General features: G+C 41.7%; 1 protein-coding gene across 3 annotated transcripts; it reads left to right on the top strand.

Annotated features, from left to right (window-relative positions):
* Positions 1-21: 21 nt before the first annotated feature.
* Positions 22-21,084, top strand: LOC117812295 (carnitine O-acetyltransferase-like). Of its 3 annotated transcripts, none has more exons than XM_034682988.1 (19): positions 22-151; positions 223-288; positions 412-468; positions 559-683; positions 2,552-2,593; positions 2,862-3,025; positions 4,430-4,702; positions 5,390-5,508; positions 5,816-5,869; positions 6,384-6,549; positions 6,763-6,937; positions 15,449-15,627; positions 16,966-17,066; positions 17,401-17,520; positions 17,821-17,943; positions 18,228-18,363; positions 19,625-19,687; positions 20,523-20,660; positions 20,780-21,084. In XM_034682988.1, the coding sequence occupies exons 6-19, from the start codon at positions 2,999-3,001 to the stop codon at positions 20,999-21,001; spliced, it is 1,896 nt and encodes a 631-aa protein (XP_034538879.1). In that variant the 5' UTR covers positions 22-151; positions 223-288; positions 412-468; positions 559-683; positions 2,552-2,593; positions 2,862-2,998; the 3' UTR covers positions 21,002-21,084. The 3 variants fall into 3 exon arrangements, with proteins under 3 accessions (XP_034538879.1, XP_034538877.1, XP_034538878.1); XM_034682986.1 differs by adding an exon at positions 862-918 and having other exon boundaries at positions 412-683; XM_034682987.1 differs by lacking the exons at positions 22-151; positions 223-288; positions 412-468; positions 559-683; positions 2,552-2,593 and adding an exon at positions 2,749-2,768.
* The last annotated feature ends 2,500 nt before the right edge of the window (positions 21,085-23,584 follow it).

Genomic DNA, 23,584 nt, shown 5'->3' with positions numbered 1-23,584 from the left:
TGTAATATCCCTAGACCTATATATCTTTTTTTAAGCCTATTCATACAAATATTTATTTCCCTTTTCATTTTTTTTTTTTTTTCTCCCAACATATTCTGATGGTGCGATCTGCCTGGTGGAGCCCCCTCACGCCACAACAGACCTTGTAACTGTAAGTAGGCAATACTCCAAAGATTTTGCCAAATGGTAGTTTAAGTATACTGAGACATATCACTCATCTAGGATGAAGAGTGCGAGGAGACTTTGTCTGCTGCCTTCACAGAGGGGGAACCAGAAAGGCCTGTAGAGGTAACATTTGATATGTTATTGCTAGTTCTCTTCCCATTCACATTTCTTAACATTATGGTGTAAAATAGAGTGTGACATTTAGCCTACACTGAAGTATTAACACATTCTCATCCTTTCTAACAGGGCATGGCTGGGCAGCAGCAGGAGGGTCCCTCAACTTCAACTGCACAGATTGACACAGTGAGATGGATGTTCAGTAAACACCAGAGGTTCATTCTGTGGAATTCATGTGCAACTGTATAATTTAATGTCCTCCTTATGTATTCCCAGTTAAAGATATCTACAAAATATTTCTTCTGAAAAAAATTGAAAAAACCAACAAAGAAATGCAGTTCTTGGACCGCCAGATGAGAAGGGCAGATCTCGAAATTGAATTACTAGAGCACAAGTTAGAGGTGGGTGCATGGTCACAGGTGAATTATGTTAATTATGTTAACTACAGGAACATTAACTAAACTATCTCTTGTATTTGTAGGAAATAAAGGAGACCAAATGAAATTTGTATTATGTTTTTATTTGACTGCTGCTGTGTTGGTGGTGGTAGTGGTGATGATATTGTCTTAATCTCTGAAGTGGATGCAGGATATGGTGTCTCTGACTGCTCTGCCGTCCTGCATACAGTGGCCTTACGTAAGTGCCCTGCATCTCCAACATTATACAAAAAACTCCCATTTGCAAAAAAACGCAGAGCAACACACAATATCTGCTGGGATGTAAGAGCACGACTACGGTGGGTAATATTGCAAATGTACGGACGGATAAGGTTGTGTATGTAGATGATAAACTGTGAAGTGAAACAGTACCGCTCAAAAAGATAATTGTCCAGAAATGCTAAAATATCTATGCGCGGTCTGATTATCATCTCCCGACGAATATTTAATTTTCTGCGCAATAATGCTGCACCTTCATCCACGGGATCATTAACAAAAGGACATGCCATTTTAGTGAAAAAAGTTGGCACCTAATATAGGCCTACTGATTGATTTTTGAATTATTATTTAAATAACAGACGGCAGAAATACGCTACGCCAAAACTCGCCTGCCGACTGAATGAATGAGGAAATCAAATACCGTGTGTGGCTGAAAGGGGGCGGAGACTGAGAGAAACTTGAGATTCATTGAGGAAAACCTGGTCCCGACCAGATTAGGTTCATAGTCTGTTACTACGGTAACTGACCGAGAGTTTAAGTTACCTCCCTCTGTGAAACAGGCTAGAGTTACCCCCCTTTCTCTGGTTTGAGTTACCTCCCTTTGTGAAAAGGAAAACACAGAGTTTCCCTCATTTCAGGGTTAACAAACTCAGAGTATTTACTAAACCTGCTTTGTGAAACGGACCCCTGAGGTACAGTTAAGATGTAAATATTTGGAAAAGGAAGTGTTTTTCACTTTGTATTGCTCTGGGGCTGGGAAGGGCTGTTGTATGTAAAATGAGATCATCTTTTGATCATTGCAGGGAGGGGGCCATTGATCCTGCATGTTGTTTAAACAGTTAGTAGGTAGGTGAAGAAAGTTAAAGGAAGGACAGAGGCCTTCAGATGGGCTCTGTTTAGTTTAGTTAGTTAAACTTTCACATGAAACTACAACATTGAGTAGATTAATCAATTAGCAATCAGAGTGTTTCCTCACGTTGCTACCTAGAGGAAGCATATAAGATGTATCCTCATGGCGTTACCTAGAGGAAGCATAGGTTAGATAACGGTCTATAGTTAGATAAGGTGCCTGAATCAAGAGTAAGCTTTTTAAGGAGAGTCATTTAAAAAACAACAATCTGACAGGTGTGTTACTCTTACAATCCTCCCTCTCAAACATGTTTTATCACAAAGAAAGTTTTCTGACCTCCAAACCAGCAAATCAACTGTTGACTAAACTATGAATAGACCCACTGCAGTTACAACCCGTAGGATTAAAGTCTTAAAGACACGGTGCACACTCTGAAAGGGACACTGTGAAGCTCTAACACTCAGGCATATGGCTGGTCTGAGCTCAATGACTTTTTTATTTATTTTGTATTTCTTAACCCTGTAAAGAAAGGTTTCCAACATCAGGTTTTGACAGTCGCTGAGTTTGATCATCACTGATGGGAGAACGAAGTAGCAGAGACCCACAGTTGTGATCTCTCTCCCTCTTCCTCTCCTTGCTTTTTCCCCTCTTCTTTCTTACTTTCTTTCCTATGTCTCTCAGGGGGTGTGAAACAGAAAAGCTGTCGTGGTAAACTTAAGTCCCTGTCATGTAAAGTAATCTATCATCCTTCTGTGTGTCGCAGCTTCATCCAACATGCCACAGAGGACATTAGGACGAGCTGAGGGTAACAATATAAACACACTTCCAAAAAATACAGTTTTCCCTCTGTTTGCCATGTTACTGTGTTTGTCCAAACATTGATGCACTCTCTAAATGACCAAGTCAATAAAAACACACTAACCTGTCACAAACTGTGTGGCATCCTGGAAGCCTGCAGCAGTCCTTTCCTACACACTGAGGTAGAAGCCTTCAGGTTATGATGAACTCTTTGTCTAAGATAAGCAGGCAAATACAGTTTGGAAAGACAAATTGACTTTGAGATATTCCAACAGTTTGTGGCTCCATAAAAGTCAAGAGGGATCAAGCCTACAGCAGTCAGCAGATCCAGTCGTGTCACAGACAGAAGTCATTTGACATCCAAACCTTAAACACTGGTAAAAACTGGTGAAGAAGATTTTCAGACAGAATAATGTTGAGAATCTGCAGCAAGAGTCTGGTGAGTCACAAACTTTACTTCATCCTGTCTGTTTGAGCATTGATTTATATTAAATGTAACCAAACCTTCTATTTAGTGTTGTTTCACTCTGTGTTCACTTTAGTCACGTTTTAAAGGTGACATATCATGCAAAATTGACTTTTTAATGGTTCTCTACCTGAAATATGTGTCCCTGGCATGTCTACAAACCCCCCGAGAATGAAAAAAATCCATTCTGCCCCTGTTTTGATTTCTCCACCTTTCTGTAAATGTGTGTGAAACGAGCCGTTTCAGACTTCCGTGTTTTTGTTACGTCACAACAATATCCGGTCTGTCACGGAGTCAGAGCTCGGAACTTGTTCAGCCCATAGACCGTATAAAATAATACTGAATCCCTCCCCCGTTTTTCATTACCTGCACAAATGTGTGCTAACAAGGAGCTTAGGAGGGAGGCATGCTAGTTGTAGGCTGTCTTAATAAACACAAAGGTCGGTTTTAGTCCCCACGTCTGCAGATTTGAAGATATAGCGGATGATTTTTATTTGTCATGGATAAGTGCTAGCGCTAATTAGCATAGCCACATAGCTATATGTTCATAGCTGTAGCTGTAGCTGTAGCTGTAGCTGTAGCTGTAGCTGTAGCTGTAGCTGTAGCTGTGTACCAGACACACGTCGACATACTGACAAATAAAACAACAAGAAACACTAAATCTGTGACCAATCCTTCATAAAAGGTCCTGCTGCCTTTCTGGCAGAGGTCGGTTTTACTCCCCACGTCTGCAGATTTGAAGATCTAGTGGATGATTTTTATTTATCATGGATAAGTGCTAGCGCTAGTTAGCATAGCCACATAGCTACATGTTCGTAGCTGTGTACCAAGACACACGTCTACATACTGATAAATAAAACAACAAGAAACACTAAATCTATGACCAATCGTTCAGAAAGGTCCTGCTACAGGCGCCTCTCCGTCAGGATCAGATTCAGAGGGTTGAAGTAACGCGATCTCTGAGCAGCCGTGTATATTCAGCCAACATGTAAACATTAGATCAACGTGCTGGAGAGCCGAGGCACATCCACTTCCGGAGGGGGCGTGGTCAGAGGAAAAACAGAGTGTTCTGATGAGGAATGAAGAAGAGGACTTTTCAGGCATGCCAAAATCTGATTTTAAAGTGTTTTTTTGAGCATAAACTTTAAAGACACAAGTTTTGGGGACCTCTTAGACCAATATATATTGATGAAAAAAGCGTGATATGTCCCCTTTAAATAAATGACCACGCAAAGTTAAAATGATATGAGAATGGGAACAATCATTTATGAAACCTGTATTGTTGTAGTTTAGATTCAATAGTATTGGAACATATTAGCAGACTCTTCAGTTACATTTCACACTGATTAAAAATCTGATATTAAATGTTCCCATCAGGTGAAGGTGGGGAGGCTGAAACCCTGTATCCCTCTAAGACCTGCCGCTCTGCACTCATGTAGAAACATAAGTCAGCAGCAGGATCTGCCTAAACTGCCCGTCCCCCCTCTGAAGAAGACCTGTGAGCTGTACCTGAACATCCTGGAGCCTGTGTTGAAGCCCCATGAGCTGCAGAGAGCCAAACAGCTGGTGGAAGAGTTTCAGAAACCAGGAGGAGTGGGAGAGAGACTGCAGAGCGATCTGCAGAGCAGAGCAGAGGGAGTAGATAACTGGGTGAGTCCGAAAAGACAAAGGATTGAGAATAATCCTCCTGTGGTTCCCTCTTTATTCACTGAAACACAGATTATACTGTGATCACTGACCTGCAGACACATCCTGCTTTATTCACTGAAACACAGATTATACTGTGATCACTGCAGCAGCTCATTCACTCTCACACTGACCTGTAGATTCATACTGTCAGTGAGGAGCAGCTCATTGATCAGCTCTGATCACGTCTCCTGGTTAACTAAATCAGCCATGGATTAACTTCAGACAGTTTGGATTTCAGTCTCTGGGTTAGATTTACATCCAGATGATGATAATTCATTAGCCTTTGGCTGTTGATCATAGTTGTCTCACCATAGATGTTGACTTTAACCAGTTTGACTCAGCTGATTGTGTTAAAACCTACTGAATCTTCAGCTCTGCGTCTTTGAGGTGGGTTTTTGTTGCTGCCATCTTGAAGCCTGAAGTGAGTGTTTCTGGATTGTAACATGGGGCTCTATGGAAATTGACTCATTGCAGGAGACACTCTAGTGGACATGAGAGGAACTGGTCTTCAGTGTCAGTTCAATAAGAGACGTTACTTTTCCATTTTTAGAGACTCAGTCTGTTCTTTCCTATAATACTGTGTGTGTGTGTGTGTGTGTGTGTGTGTGGGTGTGTCTGTGTGTTGTGTTTTTTTTTTTTTTCCCACAGTCAACAGACGATTATGTGAAGATGGCCTACCTGGCTAGACGAAAGCCTTTACCTATTTTTTCAAATATGTCGGGAATCTTCCCCAAACAGGACTACACAGATATTCATGGACAGATCAGGTAACACACACACACACACACACACACACACACACACACACGCACACGCACACGCACACGCACACACACACAGCAGGAATATTGACAGCAATGTTCAGATATCAGAAAAGTTCTAACATCTGAACCCTTTATCAAACAACAGTCATATTAAATTAAAAACGTTTTTTAATAACTATTTTTCCTTAAATCAAGCCTTCATCTGAATTCTCTAAAATCTACTCCTACTTCTCTTCATAATTATATTAATCCCAGTTGTACTGATGGTAATCATGGTGATAGTAATACCTACCTTGTTTTCTATGTTCAGGTGTGCTGCTGATTCAGTGCTGGCTCTGCTGGATTATAAACTGAAGACTGAAACGTGAGTTTAAAGTATTTCCTGTCTAAGTACCTTCATTAACACTTGAAATCAGGTATCTTTTATGGCTTTTACTATTCAGCACTGTTTTTAAGGTACATCATAAACATGTGTTTCATTATTTTGTTATTGGTTAAAGGTAAGGGTTGTAATATTTTACCACTTAGGGTGTTTCTGGGTGGGGAGTGGGTGTGTGCCTCTCTCTGCCAATGTCAGCACGCTGCTGTTGGGGATAAAATTCAGTTATTGGGCACCAATCACAATCAGACTGGCAGGTAGCTTGCAGTTCAGGAACAAGCGGAATATGTGCACTCAAAATCCTACAAACAACCAATGGAAATAACTTGCCATATGCGCAGCTCTTGAGTTTCAGAAAACATCATAGATATGAATCACATGGTTATTGATTCACAGCACTGAATATTGATAGATTAAAGTTTTTTAGAGAACATCAGAGGTTTTCATTGTAAAGAGTTGTTGATAAGCAGGGTATTGATTGTTACATTTTTTTTTTCAGTGGCACACTTCCAGTTTCATACTTCCAAGGAACGCCGATGTGTATGTTACAGCATGAGGAACTATTATCATCCTGCAGAATCCCACATCCAGAAGTTGATTCTCTGATGTTTTACGCCAAAAGCCCCAACCCCCCTAAACATATCAGCGTGGTTCACAACTGTCAGGTGAGAGACACCTGTGTCATTTCATCAAACAATCCCTCCAATTATTTAACCCATATGGTTGATTATTTGTCTTTAAAAATAAATGGGGGTTTCTGTTTACAGTAATACTTATTGATATTTAAATCAATGATTCTTTGAGATGACCAAACTGTGCATTATCAGATCTTAAGATTTTGATTCAGTGTGCTTTTGTGTGTATGTGTGTGCTTCCAGTTCTTTGTGATGGATGTGTACCACAGTGATGGTACTCAGCTGAGTAAGGAGGATATCTTAGTTCAGCTGAAGAGAATATATGAATCGTCAATGCAGCCTGACCAGGAACCTGTTGGGATCCTGACATCTCAACGCAGAGACATCTGGGCCAAAGTTTATGAGAAGCTCATCACTGGTGAGGAAAGCAGTGCACTAAAACCAACCACGTACACTCTGAAGTTAAAAAAAAATAAAAACACACAACACTGAACACCACATCATGATGGAGACTCAAAACCACATGGTTAAAAGCCTGTTGGACACCTGGTGTGAAGGACTGTATCACGTCTGAAATTTAACCTGATCAAAGGTGAAAATAGAATCAACTATAACTTAATAAAATCAATACATCAGAAAGTACGAAGCAACCCGGCACTGAAGAGAAAACCATCCTCCTCAGGACACAACTATACAGGACACAACTATACATGAGACAATCCAGGACACAACTATACAGGACACAACTATACATGACACAACTATACATGACACAACTATACATGACAGAACTATACAGGAAACAGCTACACAGGAAACAACTATATAGGACAAAACTACACAGGACACAACTACACAGGACCCAACTAAACAGGAAACAATTACACTGGAAACAACTACACAGGACACAACTATACAGGACACAACTACACAGGACACAACTACACAGGAAACAACTACACAGGACACAACTACACAGGAAACAACTACACAGGACACAACTACACAGGAAACAACTACACAGGAAACAACTACACAGGACACAACTACACAGGAAACAACTACACAGGACACAACTACACAGGAAACAACTACACAGGACACAACTACACAGGAAACAACTACACAGGACACAACTACACAGGAAACAACTACACAGGACACAACTACACAGGAAACAACTACACAGGAAACAACTATACAGGACACAACTACACAGGAAACAACTACACAGGACACAACTATACAGGAAACAATTACACAGGAAACAACTACACAGGAAACAACTATACAGGAGACACCTACACAGGAAACAACTACACAGGACACAACTACACAGGAAACAACTACACAGGACACAACTACACAGGAAACAACTACACAGGAAACAACTATACAGGAGACACCTACACAGGAAACAATTACACAGGACACAACTACACAGGAAACAACTACACAGGACACATCTACACAGGAAACAACTACACAGGACACAACTACACAGGAAACATCTACACAGGAATCAACTACACAGGAAACAATTACACAGGAAACAACTACACAGGAAACAACTATACAGGAAACAATTACACAGGAGACACAACTACACAGGAAACAACTACACAGGACACAACTACACATGAAACAACTATACAGGAAACAATTACACAGGAAACAACTACACAGGAAACAACTATACAGGAGACACCTACACAGGAAACAACTAGACAGGACACAACTACACAGGAAACAACTACACAGGACACAACTACACAGGAAACAACTACACAGGACACAACTACACAGGAAACAACTACACAGGACACATCTACACAGGAAACAACTACACAGGACACAACTACACAGGAAACATCTACACAGGAAACAACTACACAGGAAACAATTACACAGGAAACAACTACACAGGAAACAACTATACAGGAGACACCTACACAGGAAACAATTACACAGGACACAACTACACAGGAAACAACTACACAGGAAACAATTACACAGGAGACACCTACACAGGAAACAACTACACAGGAAACAATTACACAGGACACAACTACACATGAAACAACTACACAGGACACAACTACACAGGAAACAACTATACAGGAGACAACTACACAGGAAACAACTACACAGGACACAACTATACAGGAAACAACTATACAGGACATAACTACACAGGAAACAACTACACAGGACACAACTACACAGGAAACATCTACACAGGAAACAACTACACAGGAAACAATTACACAGGAAACAACTACACAGGAAACAACTATACAGGAAACACCTACACAGGAAACAACTACACAGGACACAACTACACAGGAAACAAGTACACAGGACACAACTACACAGGACACAACTACACAGGAAACAACTATACAGGACACAACTACACAGGAGACACCTACACAGGAAACAATTACACAGGAAACAACTATACAGGACACAACTACACAGGAAACAACTACACAGGACACATCTACACAGGAAACAACTATACAGGACACAACTACACAGGAAACAACTATACAGGACACAACTACACAGGAAACAACTACACAGGACACAACTATACAGGAAACAACTATACAGGACACAACTACACAGGAAACAACTACACAGGACACAACTATACAGGAAACAACTACACAGGAAACAACTACACAGGAAACAAACATACAGGTCACAACTACACAGGAAACATCTACACAGGAAACAACTACACAGGACACAACTACACAGGAAACATCTACACAGGAAACAACTACACAGGAAACAATTACACAGGAAACAACTACACAGGAAACAACTATACAGGAGACACCTACACAGGAAACAACTACACAGGACACAACTACACAGGAAACAACTACACAGGAAACAACTACACAGGACACAGCTACACAGGAGACACCTACACAGGACACAACTACACAGGAAACAACTATACAGGACACAACTACACAGGAAACAACTACACAGGAAACATCTACACAGGAAACAACTATACAGGACACAACTATACAGGAAACAACTATACAGGAGACAACCATACAGGTCACAACTACACAGGACACAACTACACAGGAAACAACTACACAGGAAACAACTATACAGGTCACAACTACACAGGAAACACTTACACAGGACACAACTACACAGGACACAACTATACAGGACACAACTATACAGAAACAACTTCACAGGACACAACTACACAGGACACAACTACACAGGAAACAACCATACAGGTCACAACTACACAGGAAACACTTACACAGGACACAACTATACAGGAAACAACTACACAGGACACAACTACACAGGACACAACTACACAGGAAACAACTATACAGGACACAACTACACAGGAGACACCTACACAGGAAACAACTACACAGGAAACAATTACACAGGAAACAACTACACAGGAAACAACTACACAGGAAACAACTACACAGGACACAACTACACAGGACACAACTACACAGGAAACAACTATACAGGACACAACTACACAGGAGACACCTACACAGGAAACAACTACACAGGAAACAACTACACAGGAAACATCTACACAGGAAACAACTATACAGGACACAACTACACAGGAAACAACTACACAGGAAACATCTACACAGGAAACAACTATACAGGACACAACTACACAGGAAACAACTACACAGGACACAACTATACAGGAAACAACTATACAGGACACAACTACACAGGAAACAACTACACAGGACACAACTATACAGGAAACAACTATACAGGACACAACTACACAGGAAACAACTACACAGGAAACAAACATACAGGTCACAACTACACAGGAAACATCTACACAGGAAACAACTACACAGGACACAACTACACAGGAAACATCTACACAGGAAACAACTACACAGGAAACAACTACACAGGAAACAATTACACAGGAAACAACTACACAGGAAACAACTATACAGGAGACACCTACACAGGAAACAACTACACAGGACACAACTACAAAGGAAACAACTACACAGGAAACAACTACACAGGACACAGCTACACAGGAGACACCTACACAGGACACAACTACACAGGAAACAACTATACAGGACACAACTACACAGGAAACAACTACACAGGAAACATCTACACAGGAAACAACTATACAGGAAACAACTACACAGGAAACAACTACACAGGACACAACTATACAGGAAACAACTATACAGGAAACAACCATACAGGTCACAACTACACAGGACACAACTAAACAGGAAACAACTACACAGGAAACAACTATACAGGTCATAACTACACAGGAAACACTTACACAGGACACAACTACACAGGACACAACTATACAGGACACAACTATACAGAAACAACTTCACAGGACACAACTACACAGGACACAACTACACAGGAAACAACCATACAGGTCACAACTACACAGGAAACACTTACACAGGACACAACTATACAGGAAACAACTACACAGGACACAACTACACAGGACACAACTACACAGGAAACAACTATACAGGACACAACTACACAGGAGACACCTACACAGGAAACAACTACACAGGAAACAATTACACAGGAAACAACTACACAGGAAACAACTACACAGGACACAACTACACATGAAACAACTACACAGGACACAACTACACAGGAAGCAACTATACAGGAGACAACTACACAGGAAACAACTACACAGGACACAACTACACAGGAAACAACTATACAGGACACAACTACACAGGAAACAACTACACAGGAAACATCTACACAGGAAACAACTATACAGGACACAACTACACAGGAAACAACTACACAGGACACAACTATACAGGAAACAACTATACAGGACACAACTACACAGGAAACAACTACACAGGACACAACTATACAGGAAACAACTATACAGGACACAACTACACAGGAAACAACTACACAGGAAACAAACATACAGGTCACAACTACACAGGAAACATCTACACAGGAAACAACTACACAGGACACAACTACACAGGAAACATCTACACAGGAAACAACTACACAGGAAACAATAACACAGGAAACAACTACACAGGAAACAACTATACAGGAGACACCTACACAGGAAACAACTACACAGGACACAACTACACAGGAAACAACTACACAGGAAACAACTACACAGGACACAGCTACACAGGAGACACCTACACAGGAAACAACTACACAGGAAACAACTATACAGGAAACAATTACACAGGAAACAACTACCCAGGAAACAACTATACAGGAGACACCTACACAGGAAACAACTACACAGGACACAACTACACATGAAACAACTACACAGGACACAACTACACATGAAACAACTACACAGGACACAACTACACAGGAAACAACTATACAGGAGACAACTACACAGGAAACAACTACACAGGACACAACTACACAGGAAACAACTATACAGGACACAACTACACAGGAAACAACTACACAGGAAACATCTACACAGGAAACAACTATACAGGACACAACTACACAGGAAACAACTACACAGAAACAACTTCACAGGACACAACTACACAGGACACAACTACACAGGAAACAACCATACAGGTCACAACTACACAGGAAACACTTACACAGGACACAACTATACAGGAAACAACTACACAGGACACAACTACACAGGACACAACTACACAGGAAACAACTATACAGGACACAACTACACAGGAGACACCTACACAGGAAACAACTACACAGGAAACAATTACACAGGAAACAACTACACAGGAAACAACTACACAGGACACAACTACACATGAAACAACTACACAGGACACAACTACACAGGAAGCAACTATACAGGAGACAACTACACAGGAAACAACTACACAGGACACAACTACACAGGAAACAACTATACAGGACACAACTACACAGGAAACAACTACACAGGAAACATCTACACAGGAAACAACTATACAGGACACAACTACACAGGAAACAACTACACAGGACACAACTATACAGGAAACAACTATACAGGACACAACTACACAGGAAACAACTACACAGGACACAACTATACAGGAAACAACTATACAGGACACAACTACACAGGAAACAACTACACAGGAAACAAACATACAGGTCACAACTACACAGGAAACATCTACACAGGAAACAACTACACAGGACACAACTACACAGGAAACATCTACACAGGAAACAACTACACAGGAAACAATTACACAGGAAACAACTACACAGGAAACAACTATACAGGAGACACCTACACAGGAAACAACTACACAGGACACAACTACACAGGAAACAACTACACAGGAAACAACTACACAGGACACAGCTACACAGGAGACACCTACACAGGAAACAACTACACAGGAAACAACTATACAGGAAACAATTACACAGGAAACAACTACCCAGGAAACAACTATACAGGAGACACCTACACAGGAAACAACTACACAGGACACAACTACACATGAAACAACTACACAGGACACAACTACACATGAAACAACTACACAGGACACAACTACACAGGAAACAACTATACAGGAGACAACTACACAGGAAACAACTACACAGGACACAACTACACAGGAAACAACTATACAGGACACAACTACACAGGAAACAACTACACAGGAAACATCTACACAGGAAACAACTATACAGGACACAACTACACAGGAAACAACTACACAGGACACAACTATACAGGAAACAACTATACAGGAAACAACCATACAGGTCACAACTACACAGGACACAACTACACAGGAAACAACTACACAGGAAACAACTATACAGGTCACAACTACACAGGAAACACTTACACAGGACACAACTACACAGGACACAACTATACAGGACACAACTATACAGAAACAACTTCACAGGACACAACTACACAGGACACAACTACACAGGAAACAACCATACAGGTCACAACTACACAGGAAACACTTACACAGGACACAACTATACAGGACACAACTACACAGGACACAACTTCACAGGAAACACTTACACAGGACACAACTATACAGGACACAACTACACAGGACACAACTACACAGGAAACACTTACACAGGACACAACTATACAGGACACAACTACACAGGACACAACTTCACAGGACACAACTATACAGGACACAACTACACAAGACACAATTTTATGAGACACAACTATTCAGAACGCAACTGTACAGAACTGTATTTTTAGGTTTCAGCGTGCGAGGGTAAATGGTGGTCCTTTATCTTCCAATGGCTCACATCAGTGGCGCATCGATTCACCTCTTCATCTGCATTATATACCAATTTGTGCCAAATCTGGCATGCGGCTTGTCACAGTATTATGGTTGCTGACAACACGGCCATCGTGTTCTTGCTCCAGATGATGATCTTGGTCCTGTTGATGAATTTATCTGGTGTAAAGCCTCGTTCTTGAACATCTATGTAGCAAAACCTAGAGAAGACGGTTGTCTGAGAAAGAATCCCATTGGCATATCTCTAGTTGTAGTCTGTGGTCAGGCAGAAGAGTGTGTACAGTACATAGGTACAAATACCTGTGCACTATTGATGAGAGGCTGAACTTCAGGGATCATGTTGATGCTTGTTTGTAAAAAAGCCACCAGCGCTTGGATTTTTATTGTAAGCTTTGCTCTTTCTGATTGTTGCCTTTGTTAGCTGGTGACGTTTACTGAGCTGTCTCGGTTGACAAGTGAAGGATTTTAAAGAAAACTGGGTCGATCCTTGGAAGACCTAGCCCCCCGTCTGTCAGAGACATTCAAACTGCTTCTGTCCGTTCTCAGATAAAGCCTGCCACGATGTAGGACCAAACGGTAACCTCCAGAAATGAAAATAAACCTGTTTACAGCCTGGTTCAAAAAATTTGTCTAGTCTGAATAGCTCGTTTTTTTTCACACACTGTACGGGGAGTGAATATATTATAACTCAGTTGTTTAGAAGATATTAAGATTACAAGTTTTGCATAAGTAGAGGCACAGCTGACTTGATTGACAGATGGCAACAGTGAGGAGGCTAAAGGCCCACCTCTTTACCTCACACTAGCTCAACAGAAGTTAGGTTGAGTCAGCATTTCCAATATGGCTACCGCTGACAATCAGCATCAAAACAGGGCCTCAGAAACAGATGGTTGACGTCAGAGAGACAATGTCCATTTATTATACAGTTTATGTGCAGAACCAATAGATTTAAAAAATATTTAGTCACTGTTGCCATTGGTGTCTTATATGAATGATGCTCAGTTGTTTATATTTGGTGTGAGATGTTGTGTTTTCTTCTTTTGTGTGTGCTTGCTGCAAGCTTTACAACAAATTACCACTTGGATAACAAAGATTACCTTGAACCAGGAGCCAGGGCACTAGCTGTTTACTAATGCTGGAAGATTTAGGAGTGTTACCTGCGAAATAAAAGCCCTGGCTGCTCATCACCAGCAGCTTTCTCTGCCTCAGATCATTGTGTATCTATGGTGCGGTCAATCTGCTATGAATCCTCAGACAGGGATTGATATGACGAGCAGCAGGCTGTTGAAGCACAAACGCAGATCTGGTTGTTCTCTTAGTGTTGGAGCTTGCAAAGCAGTGTGCAGAGAAAGTAGGAAGAGTGGGCGGGCTGAAACTGTTTTAACAGAATGCCAATTTTGATGTTTGAGTGTTGATGTGTAGATGTGATCAACTGAGTTGTCAGCTGATATGGTCAGGAGTTAAGACCAGCTGATGTACTGTGGGCTGTGCATGGCTTCTTGGTCAATCTAAACACACTTTGCTCAGCGAGTTGAAAAATAAAACATGATAAGGCTGCAGTCTGATAATAAAACATATTTTTTATTTGTGTTTAGATGAAACCAACAAACAGTCGATGTTTGCCATCCAGAGCAGCATCTTCACCATCTGTCTGGATGGACCAACGGCCCCTGTGGCCAGTCAATCTTATCGCACTAAAACGATGCCAACATTGCTGCATGGGGAAGGAAGCCGCTGGAACAGCGCCAACCGCTGGTTTGACAAGGGATTGCAGGTCAGTCAGGACACACGCACACACGCACACACACACACACACACACAGACATACACACAAACAAACACACACGCACACACAAACACACACACACACACACACACGCACAGTATAAAACAGCCTTTAGCCTGCACCAGTCTCACCACCGCAGGGATCAGTTCATCAATACAGCTCCTGGAGGAGGAGCTTCCTCTCTTGAGCACCATGCCTTAGCTCCTCTTCTCTGGAGCTTTATGCCTTAAGTCCTCCTCCTATCTGGAGCATCATGCCTTAGCTCCTCCTCACTCTAGAGCATCATGCCTTATCTCCTCCTCTATGGGGTGCCATGCCTCAGCACCTCCTCCTCTCTTGAGTGCCATGCCTTGGCTCCTCCTCCTCTCTTGTGCTTTTTTTCCTATTTCCTCCTCCAATCTAGAGCATCATGCCTTAGCTCCTCCTCCTCCTCTCTGGAGCATCACGCCTTAGCTCCTCCTCCTCTCTGGAACATCATGCCTTAGCACCTCCTCCTCTCTTGAGCGCCATGCCTTAGCTCCTCCTCCTCCTCTCTGGAGCATCATGCCTTAGATCCTCCTCGTCCTCCTCCCTGGAGCATCATGCCTTAGCTCCTCCCATCTAGAGCATCATGCCTTAGCTCCTCCTCATCCTCTCTGGGGCATCATGCCTTAGCTCCCCCTTCTCCTCTCTGGAGCATCATGCCATAGCTCCTCCTCATCCTCCTTCCTGGAGCATCATGCCTTAGCTCCTCCTCCTCCACTCTGGAGCATCACGCCTTAGCTCCTCCTCCACTTTGGAGCATCATGCCTTAGCTCCTCCTCCTCTCTGGAGCATCATGCCTTAGCTCCTCCTCCTCTTTGGAGCATCATGCCTTAGCTCCTCCTCATCTTTGGAGCATCATGCCTTAGCTCCTCCTCTCCTGAGGGCTTAACATGGGTGCTGTTGCTGAGTGTTTACTTTTCCTGAGTAAACAGAGCACAAAGAGCAACAGAAAAAATATAGATACAACCCCTTGGCAAAGCAAAGCAGCCTGCGCAAAGGTCATAATGTTAAGTGGCTCTTTCATATAAAAGGACAGCTAGTGGCAAGATCAAACAGCTGCTTACTGTGCATGGTGAAGATGTTACTCCAACAGACAGAGGAGGAACAACGTGGACATGAAATTAACATTAAACTTGGTCAGATCTGCTGTAGTACTAGAGTAAGGGTCATCAGCAGAAGTTCACTAAATGCCTGAGGGGCACACATGTTTATATTTGCTCTGTTCATTCATCATCTGTGAGTCCAATTTAATATGATTCAAACTACTTGAACATTTATATCTGTGTTCTTTATTTTTTACAGTTTATTATTGGACAGAACGGTGTGTGTGGCGGGACGGTCCTCCACACTGTGGCTGATGGAATAGTGGCTGTAGAAGCTTGTCAATATATAAATGCACACATGTAAGTAACCAGAACCAGTCAAAGTAACTAAACCCAAAAACACCTATTCCTGATTGTTTTAATCAGACATGAAATACCTGTGATTCAATGATCTCTATGTTGATGATTTCTCTCGCTCTATGACCTCTTTAACCCTTTGCCCTTTTGAATCAAACAATGAATTTAATGTTATCTTGAACACTGCAGGATGTGAATGAGTTCATTTTTATTTTTCAGCAACAGATTCGTCTACATCTTTTGTCTCTCCTGACATGTCAGCTGTGTTCGGAGCATCTGCATATTGAGCTCACAGGGACGTTGGTTGTTGTCTGATTTTTTTTTCTCTGCTGCGTAGGAAAAAAGAAAAACCACAGGCGTCCCCCGTCATGGATTTATGTCCCCCGCAGAAACTGAAGTTCAACATTTCACCCGAGATAAAGGAGGACATTGAGGAGGCCAAGCAACACATGGAGAAGTGAGAGTTTTTTTTATCATGAAAGAGTGACACAGAAACACAAGCCCAGGGCTGATGTAGTCATTTCTGTTAGCATGTGATGCTAGGTGAACTGCTACATTAAACTCTTAAAGGCAGACACCAGGTAATGATAGGTGTCTGTTGTCACAGGCCTGTATGATAAACAGAAAGTACACAGATACATATTACTGGATGTTTAATATGTTTAATCTCATAATTTAGCACATGGATCTGCTGATAAGAACTCATTTCTGTGTTAATAAGAGAAATCTCACCCAGAACTGTTTCTCATGACGACAGGCTGATTAAAGGTTTTGATCTTAAGACAAAAGTGTTCGAGCACTTTGGTAAAAACCTCCTCAAGTCTTTCAAGATGAGTCCTGACGGTTTCATGCAGATGGCAACACAACTGGCATACTTCAGGTGAGTGGCTGTCTTTGAAGAAGAATATGGACAGGAGGGAAAAATTATGTTAGACAGACATCTGCTGAGACTATGTTAGAGAGAGGGATGGAGAGAGATGAAAAGAGAGAGATGGACAGAGGCAAATAACAGCATTAACCAAAACAACATCAAAAACAGCATTCACACTCACGGATACAGAACTGATAATGATGGTGATTTGCAGAAACTTCAAATAGTAAATGTATTCGTAAAGTCTGACTGTGACTTGTTTGTTGGTTAAAATATTTCTCTCCTCTCATCAGGACGCACCAGCAGCTCTCCGCCACGCAAGAACCCGTAACCCTGAGGATGTACAAAGGAGGGCGTCTAGGATTGCTCAACGCAACCTCCAGTGCATCCGCCGCTTTTGTTAAAGCCTTCGATGACCCGAACAAGCAGGTCTGACGAGAGAGACATTTACCACTAATATAACTTCTCCTGTGATGAATCCTATCTCTACTGTAACATAGCTCAGATCTGAGCCATGTGTTCCTAATCTACCAAACATATAAATATGAAGCGGTCAGACTTTCCATTGAACTAACGGTGTCGTAACTTATGAAGTAATCCTTAAAGGTGACATATCACGCTTTTTTCATCAATATATATTGGTCTAAGAGGTCCCCAAAACATGTCTTTAAAGTTTGTGCTCAAAAAACACTTTGTTATCAGATTTTGGCATGTCTGAAAAGCCCTCTTCTTCAGCCCTCCTCAGAACAGTCTGTTTTCTCTCTGACCACGCCCCCTCAGGAAGTGAGTGTGCCCTCGGGTCTCCAGCACGTTGATCTAATGTTTACATGTTGGCTGAATATACACGGCTGCTCACAGATAGCGTTACTTCAACCCTCTGAATCTGATCCAGAATCTGATCCTGACGGAGAGGCGCCTGCAGCAGGACCTTTCTGAAGGACTGGTCACAGATTTTGTGTTTCTTGTTGTTTTATTTGTCAGTATGTCGACGTGTGTCTTGGTACACAGCTACAGCTACAGCTACGACATGTAGCTATGTGGCTATGCTAACTAGCGCTAGCACTTTTCCATGACAAATAAAAATCATCCACTAGATCTTCAAATCTGCAGACGTGGGGAGTAAAACCGACCTTTGTGTTTATTAAGACAGCCTACAACTAGCATGCCTCCCTCCTAAGCTCCTTGTTACCACACATTTGTACAGGTAATGAAAAACGGAGGAGGAGTTGAGTTGTATTTTATACAGTGTATGGGCTGAACAAGCTCCGAGCTCTGGCTCAGTGACAGACCGGATATTGTTGTGACGTAACAAAAACACGGAAGTCTGAAACGGCTCGTTTCACACACATTTACAGAAAGGTGGAGAAATCAAAACAGGGGCAGAATGGATTTTTTTCATTTTCGGGGGGTTTGTAGACATGCCAGGGAAACATATTTCAGGTAGAGAACCATTAAAAAGTCGATTTTGCATGATATGTCACCTTTAATGTAAAGCATCTTGATTAGGATTTATCTCTTATGTGATGAGCAGGCACATGGAAGGGCCACAAAGTCAAACAGTTTGTGTTAAAAGACATTTTAATACATCATGTTGATAATATTGTCATCCAGTTGAGCGATCATAGTTATATAACCTGTGAGTTTGTGAGTGCAGAGATAAAACATCTCATCTTTTTCTCTGTTTTAACAGAACTCAGAGAAACTGGATCTGCTGAAAAAAGCTCTGAAAACACACCATCACAACATTATCACGGTGAGTTTTATTTACAGCAACAATAACTGCTTTATTTTATTGTCTGGAAAAATTCTTCTCTTGATTTAAAAGCAAAAAGCTGGAACACTTCTCAGCTCAGCTGTTGATAAAAACAGATTTTGATTGTTCACAAATAATTTAAAGCCTACAAACTGGATAATAGAGCAAAGACATTGTATATACTGTGGGAAGTGATAAGTGTTCTTGTTTGATGAAAAGTATAAAGTTGTGTAATACTAAAAAAAAAAAACAAGGAGTAACTTTATTAGGTAGACCTTGCTAGTACCAGGTGGGCCCTTTTGCCTTCAGAAGATTCAACAAGCTGCAGTAAACAATATTGTCATGATAACATCACACAGTTGCTGCAGATTTGTCAGCTGCTCAATATGATACGAATCTCTTGTTGCTCCACATCCCAAAGGAGCTCTAATGGATTAAGATCTGGTGACTGTGGAGACCGTTGGAGTACAGTGAAAGAATCGTCATGTTTAAAAAAAACAGTGTGAGATGATTTGAGCTTTGTGACGTGGCACGTTATCCTGCTGGAAGTAGCCATCAAAGGATTGGTACACTGTGGTCATAAAGGAACAATACTGTTACTCTGTGGCGTATAAATTACACTTAAATGGTGAGGAATCCAGACTCATCAGACCAGGCAACGTTTTACCAATCCTTTGGTTTTGATGAGCCTGTGCAAATTGTAGCCTCAGTTTCCTGTTCTTAGCTGACGGGAGTGGCACCTGGTGTGGTCTTCTGCTGCTGCAGCCCATCTGCTTCAAGGTTCGATGTGTTGTGTGTGTGTGTGGTTTAAGCACTACTTTCCTCGTTCTTTCAGATACTCCGTGGACAGATCACAGATGGACATCTCTTTGGACTGGAGATGCAGGCTGTCGAGGAAAAAATCCCCACCCCTGAAATCTTCACAGATGTTTCCTATGAAAAAGCTTTCACATTTCAAGTCATAGCTGGTCAGGTAAGGACAGGATTAAAGCAATAACATTCATTAAAATGTGTATCACCCTGAGACAGTCTAGTTCATTTTTTCATTTGTAACAATGTTGCAACAATGATTTTTACTTTCTTGTTCAAAAGGTAACAAGCGGGAATGGAGTCATCACATGTTCCAGTCCTGAAGAAGTCGGACTATACGACGTAAATTACGGTTTAATGAATGATCACATGGAGTTAATAGTGTCCTGTTTCGAATATTCTGAGACTGGCAGAGAAAAGGATTCAGCAAAGATGATCCAATCCCTTGAGGATACTTTGTTGGACATGAGGAACTTATGTGAAGAAGCCACAGAGAAAATCTAACCCAGCAGGGTTAGTGCTTGAAAACTTAAATCTGATGTATCCTGTAAAGTATGATGAATTAAACACATTTTATTTGATTGTAACTACAGATCATTTATTTATTTTATATTTAAAGATCATTTATGGGGCTTTCTATGACCTTGTTCAGAGAAGAGGATAATTGAGCTCTTATTACGTCAAAACCAAGCGGCAGCCTCTGGTCTAAAAATACGAGTCCAATGCGGAAGTGTTAAAAGCTGCAGTTCATCGAGGATCCGCTTGAGGCTGACTCCAGAAGTACCAGAAGTCACATACACATGAATGGGAAAAAGACGATCTTTACAGCAGAAATAAACATGTTTACACCCTGGTACAAATGATGAGAGTAGTCTGGATAGCTAATTTCTCGATCTGCTCTCACTGGGTCTCAGTCATGAAACGTGAGTAAATCTGTGTGTAGATTTGCACATAAAAGCTCACGCTACTAAAACTCTACTCCGGATTCATGAACGGCGCGGAAAACTCAGATTTGAACGTAAATACGTGTCAATCATCAATCAATCAATCTTTATTTGTATAGCGCCAAATCACAACAAACGTTATCTCAAGACGCTTTTACAAACATAGGAGGTCTAGACCACTCTATGTCAATATATATCTAATCTATCAGAATATATATCTAAAAAAAAGAAATGTTCATCAAAGACGACAGCTTGGCCATAATCCTCCTGTCAGCCACCACCTCCACAGGGTCCAGGACTGAGCTGGCCTTCTTCACTAGTGTGTTCAGTCTTGCTGTCCTGTATCCTGTCCGCCCACAGCAGGTTTAATCCATAGACTGTAAATAAAAATGGACAGCGTTGCTCCGCCTCTTCCCGTTGTACGGTTCTGAAGCCAAAAAATCCCCCTCCTGGGTGCCGCCATTGTGCAGCCAGAGCCTGTAAAGCCACTGTAATAAGCTCCGCCCTACAGCGTGACGTCACAAGACGCTGTGTGTCCTTTGAAGTTTCTCTCCACGGCGGCTGTGAATCAAAGGAAACCCGGAAGTAAAACCCCGTTTTTTAAACTCTAATAACTAACGAAAAATAAACTTTTCAGGAAAAAGAGGCCTTGAACACAAAACAGTCAAATACTAACTACATATCACCACAGCATACGGATGTGAGAAACATTCGTAAGATGTGTATTTATTTTTTAAAGTTTGACTGCTCCCCCATTCAAATGAATGGGGGAGAAGGATTTTTGACCTATACTGCAGCCAGCCACCAGGGGGCAGTCACACTGCTGAAAGCCTCACCACCAGCCACCGGAACCTCTCCCTTGGTTTAATCCTTCCAATGTGGCGTTCGTGTCTGGTGTTAGCTCTGTTAGCATGATGCTACTCTGCCAGTATTCCCTCTGGTGCTGGGTTAGCTCGTCCACCTTATCGTAGATAGATCTCACATTCCCCATAACGGTGGGTGGAAGGACAGGCCGATGTCGTCTTTTCTTAGCTTGCACCTCAATACCAGCACATCGTCCTTGCCTCCTTCTCCTCAGCTCGCAGGGAACATCGGGCCTAGTATCGTTTAGCATCAACATGCTACGGGCAGCTAACAGCTGATCTCGTGTGTAAGATGATGAATGCCAACCCCATCAGAAATTGACAGCGCTCCCGGAGATTATCAATTAGCATAAATATCCGCTCATGAATAGCAAATAATCACCATATAAGGACGCAGACCTGTGCATCTGGTCGGCCTGCCCTGCAATCATGGCGCAAGGAAAAAAGGATAGAGCGCGAAAAAAGAACTTCTCCGAGGCGAAGATTGAAATTATTTTGGGGCGAAGTGGAATGTAGGAAGCACATTTTATTTTCTATGGATAAAAAGTCTCTACATATAAAACACATGCATTTGTATAGAAGACTACATTCTTACTGACAAGCCAGCCGTCTCTCACAGCTCCATTTTCCAAATGGGGAAAACTTATGAAGCTGTCACACCGGGCCACCGAGCCACAACGTTGAGCAACACACAGTTTGCATCACATATCAGCTGCACAATCACTGAATGAAAGTTTTTCCGGTTTATGTATGCAAATGCATCATCAGATGGAGCCTTGATGCGTATGTGTGTGCAGTCTATGGCACCGATGACATTTGGCATGTTGGCCAGCGCTAAACCCCCACTTTACCTCGATTTGCTGTTGTGTGCCATAGGAGAATTGAATGTACTCCGGCCTTGACTCAATAATGCCGGCAAGTACTGCCGGTAAAATGCGACTCATTGATGGCTGGGAGATTCCAGATCTATCTGCCATCTCCCGCTGGAAGGTCCCTGTGGCTAAGAATCCCAGCACGGAGAGAACCTGCAAATGTGCGGGTATGGCGTGGCTTCTTTTAGTTGGATTAGGATTAGGCTCCAGTTAGTCTGTGTGGTTTTTAACAAGTAGTTAACATTCTAAATAAACCTAATCTAGATCTCAAAGCTTTAATTGCCAACTTATTTTTTGTAAAAATATGTTATATATATTTTTAATAATTTGTCATGTTTAAATTTCATGTCTCAAGGCATCTGCGTATTGTGTATGTAATAACCTGATAAATATCAGTATTATTATCAT

The sequence above is a fragment of the Notolabrus celidotus genome, chromosome 5 (genome assembly GCF_009762535.1).
Source record: "Notolabrus celidotus isolate fNotCel1 chromosome 5, fNotCel1.pri, whole genome shotgun sequence".
In the NCBI taxonomy this organism is placed as follows: Eukaryota; Metazoa; Chordata; class Actinopteri; order Labriformes; family Labridae; genus Notolabrus; species Notolabrus celidotus.
This window is presented reverse-complemented; position numbering and strand designations above follow the sequence as displayed.

Coding starts and splice junctions, on each gene's coding strand:
- LOC117812295 (XM_034682988.1), top strand. CDS start 2,999: ATGTTGAGAATCTGCAGCAAGAGTCTG. Junction 5,509..5,815: donor GATATTCATGGACAGATCAG/GTAACACACACA, acceptor TTCTATGTTCAG/GTGTGCTGCTGATTCAGTGC. Junction 20,661..20,779: donor TTCAAGTCATAGCTGGTCAG/GTAAGGACAGGA, acceptor CTTGTTCAAAAG/GTAACAAGCGGGAATGGAGT.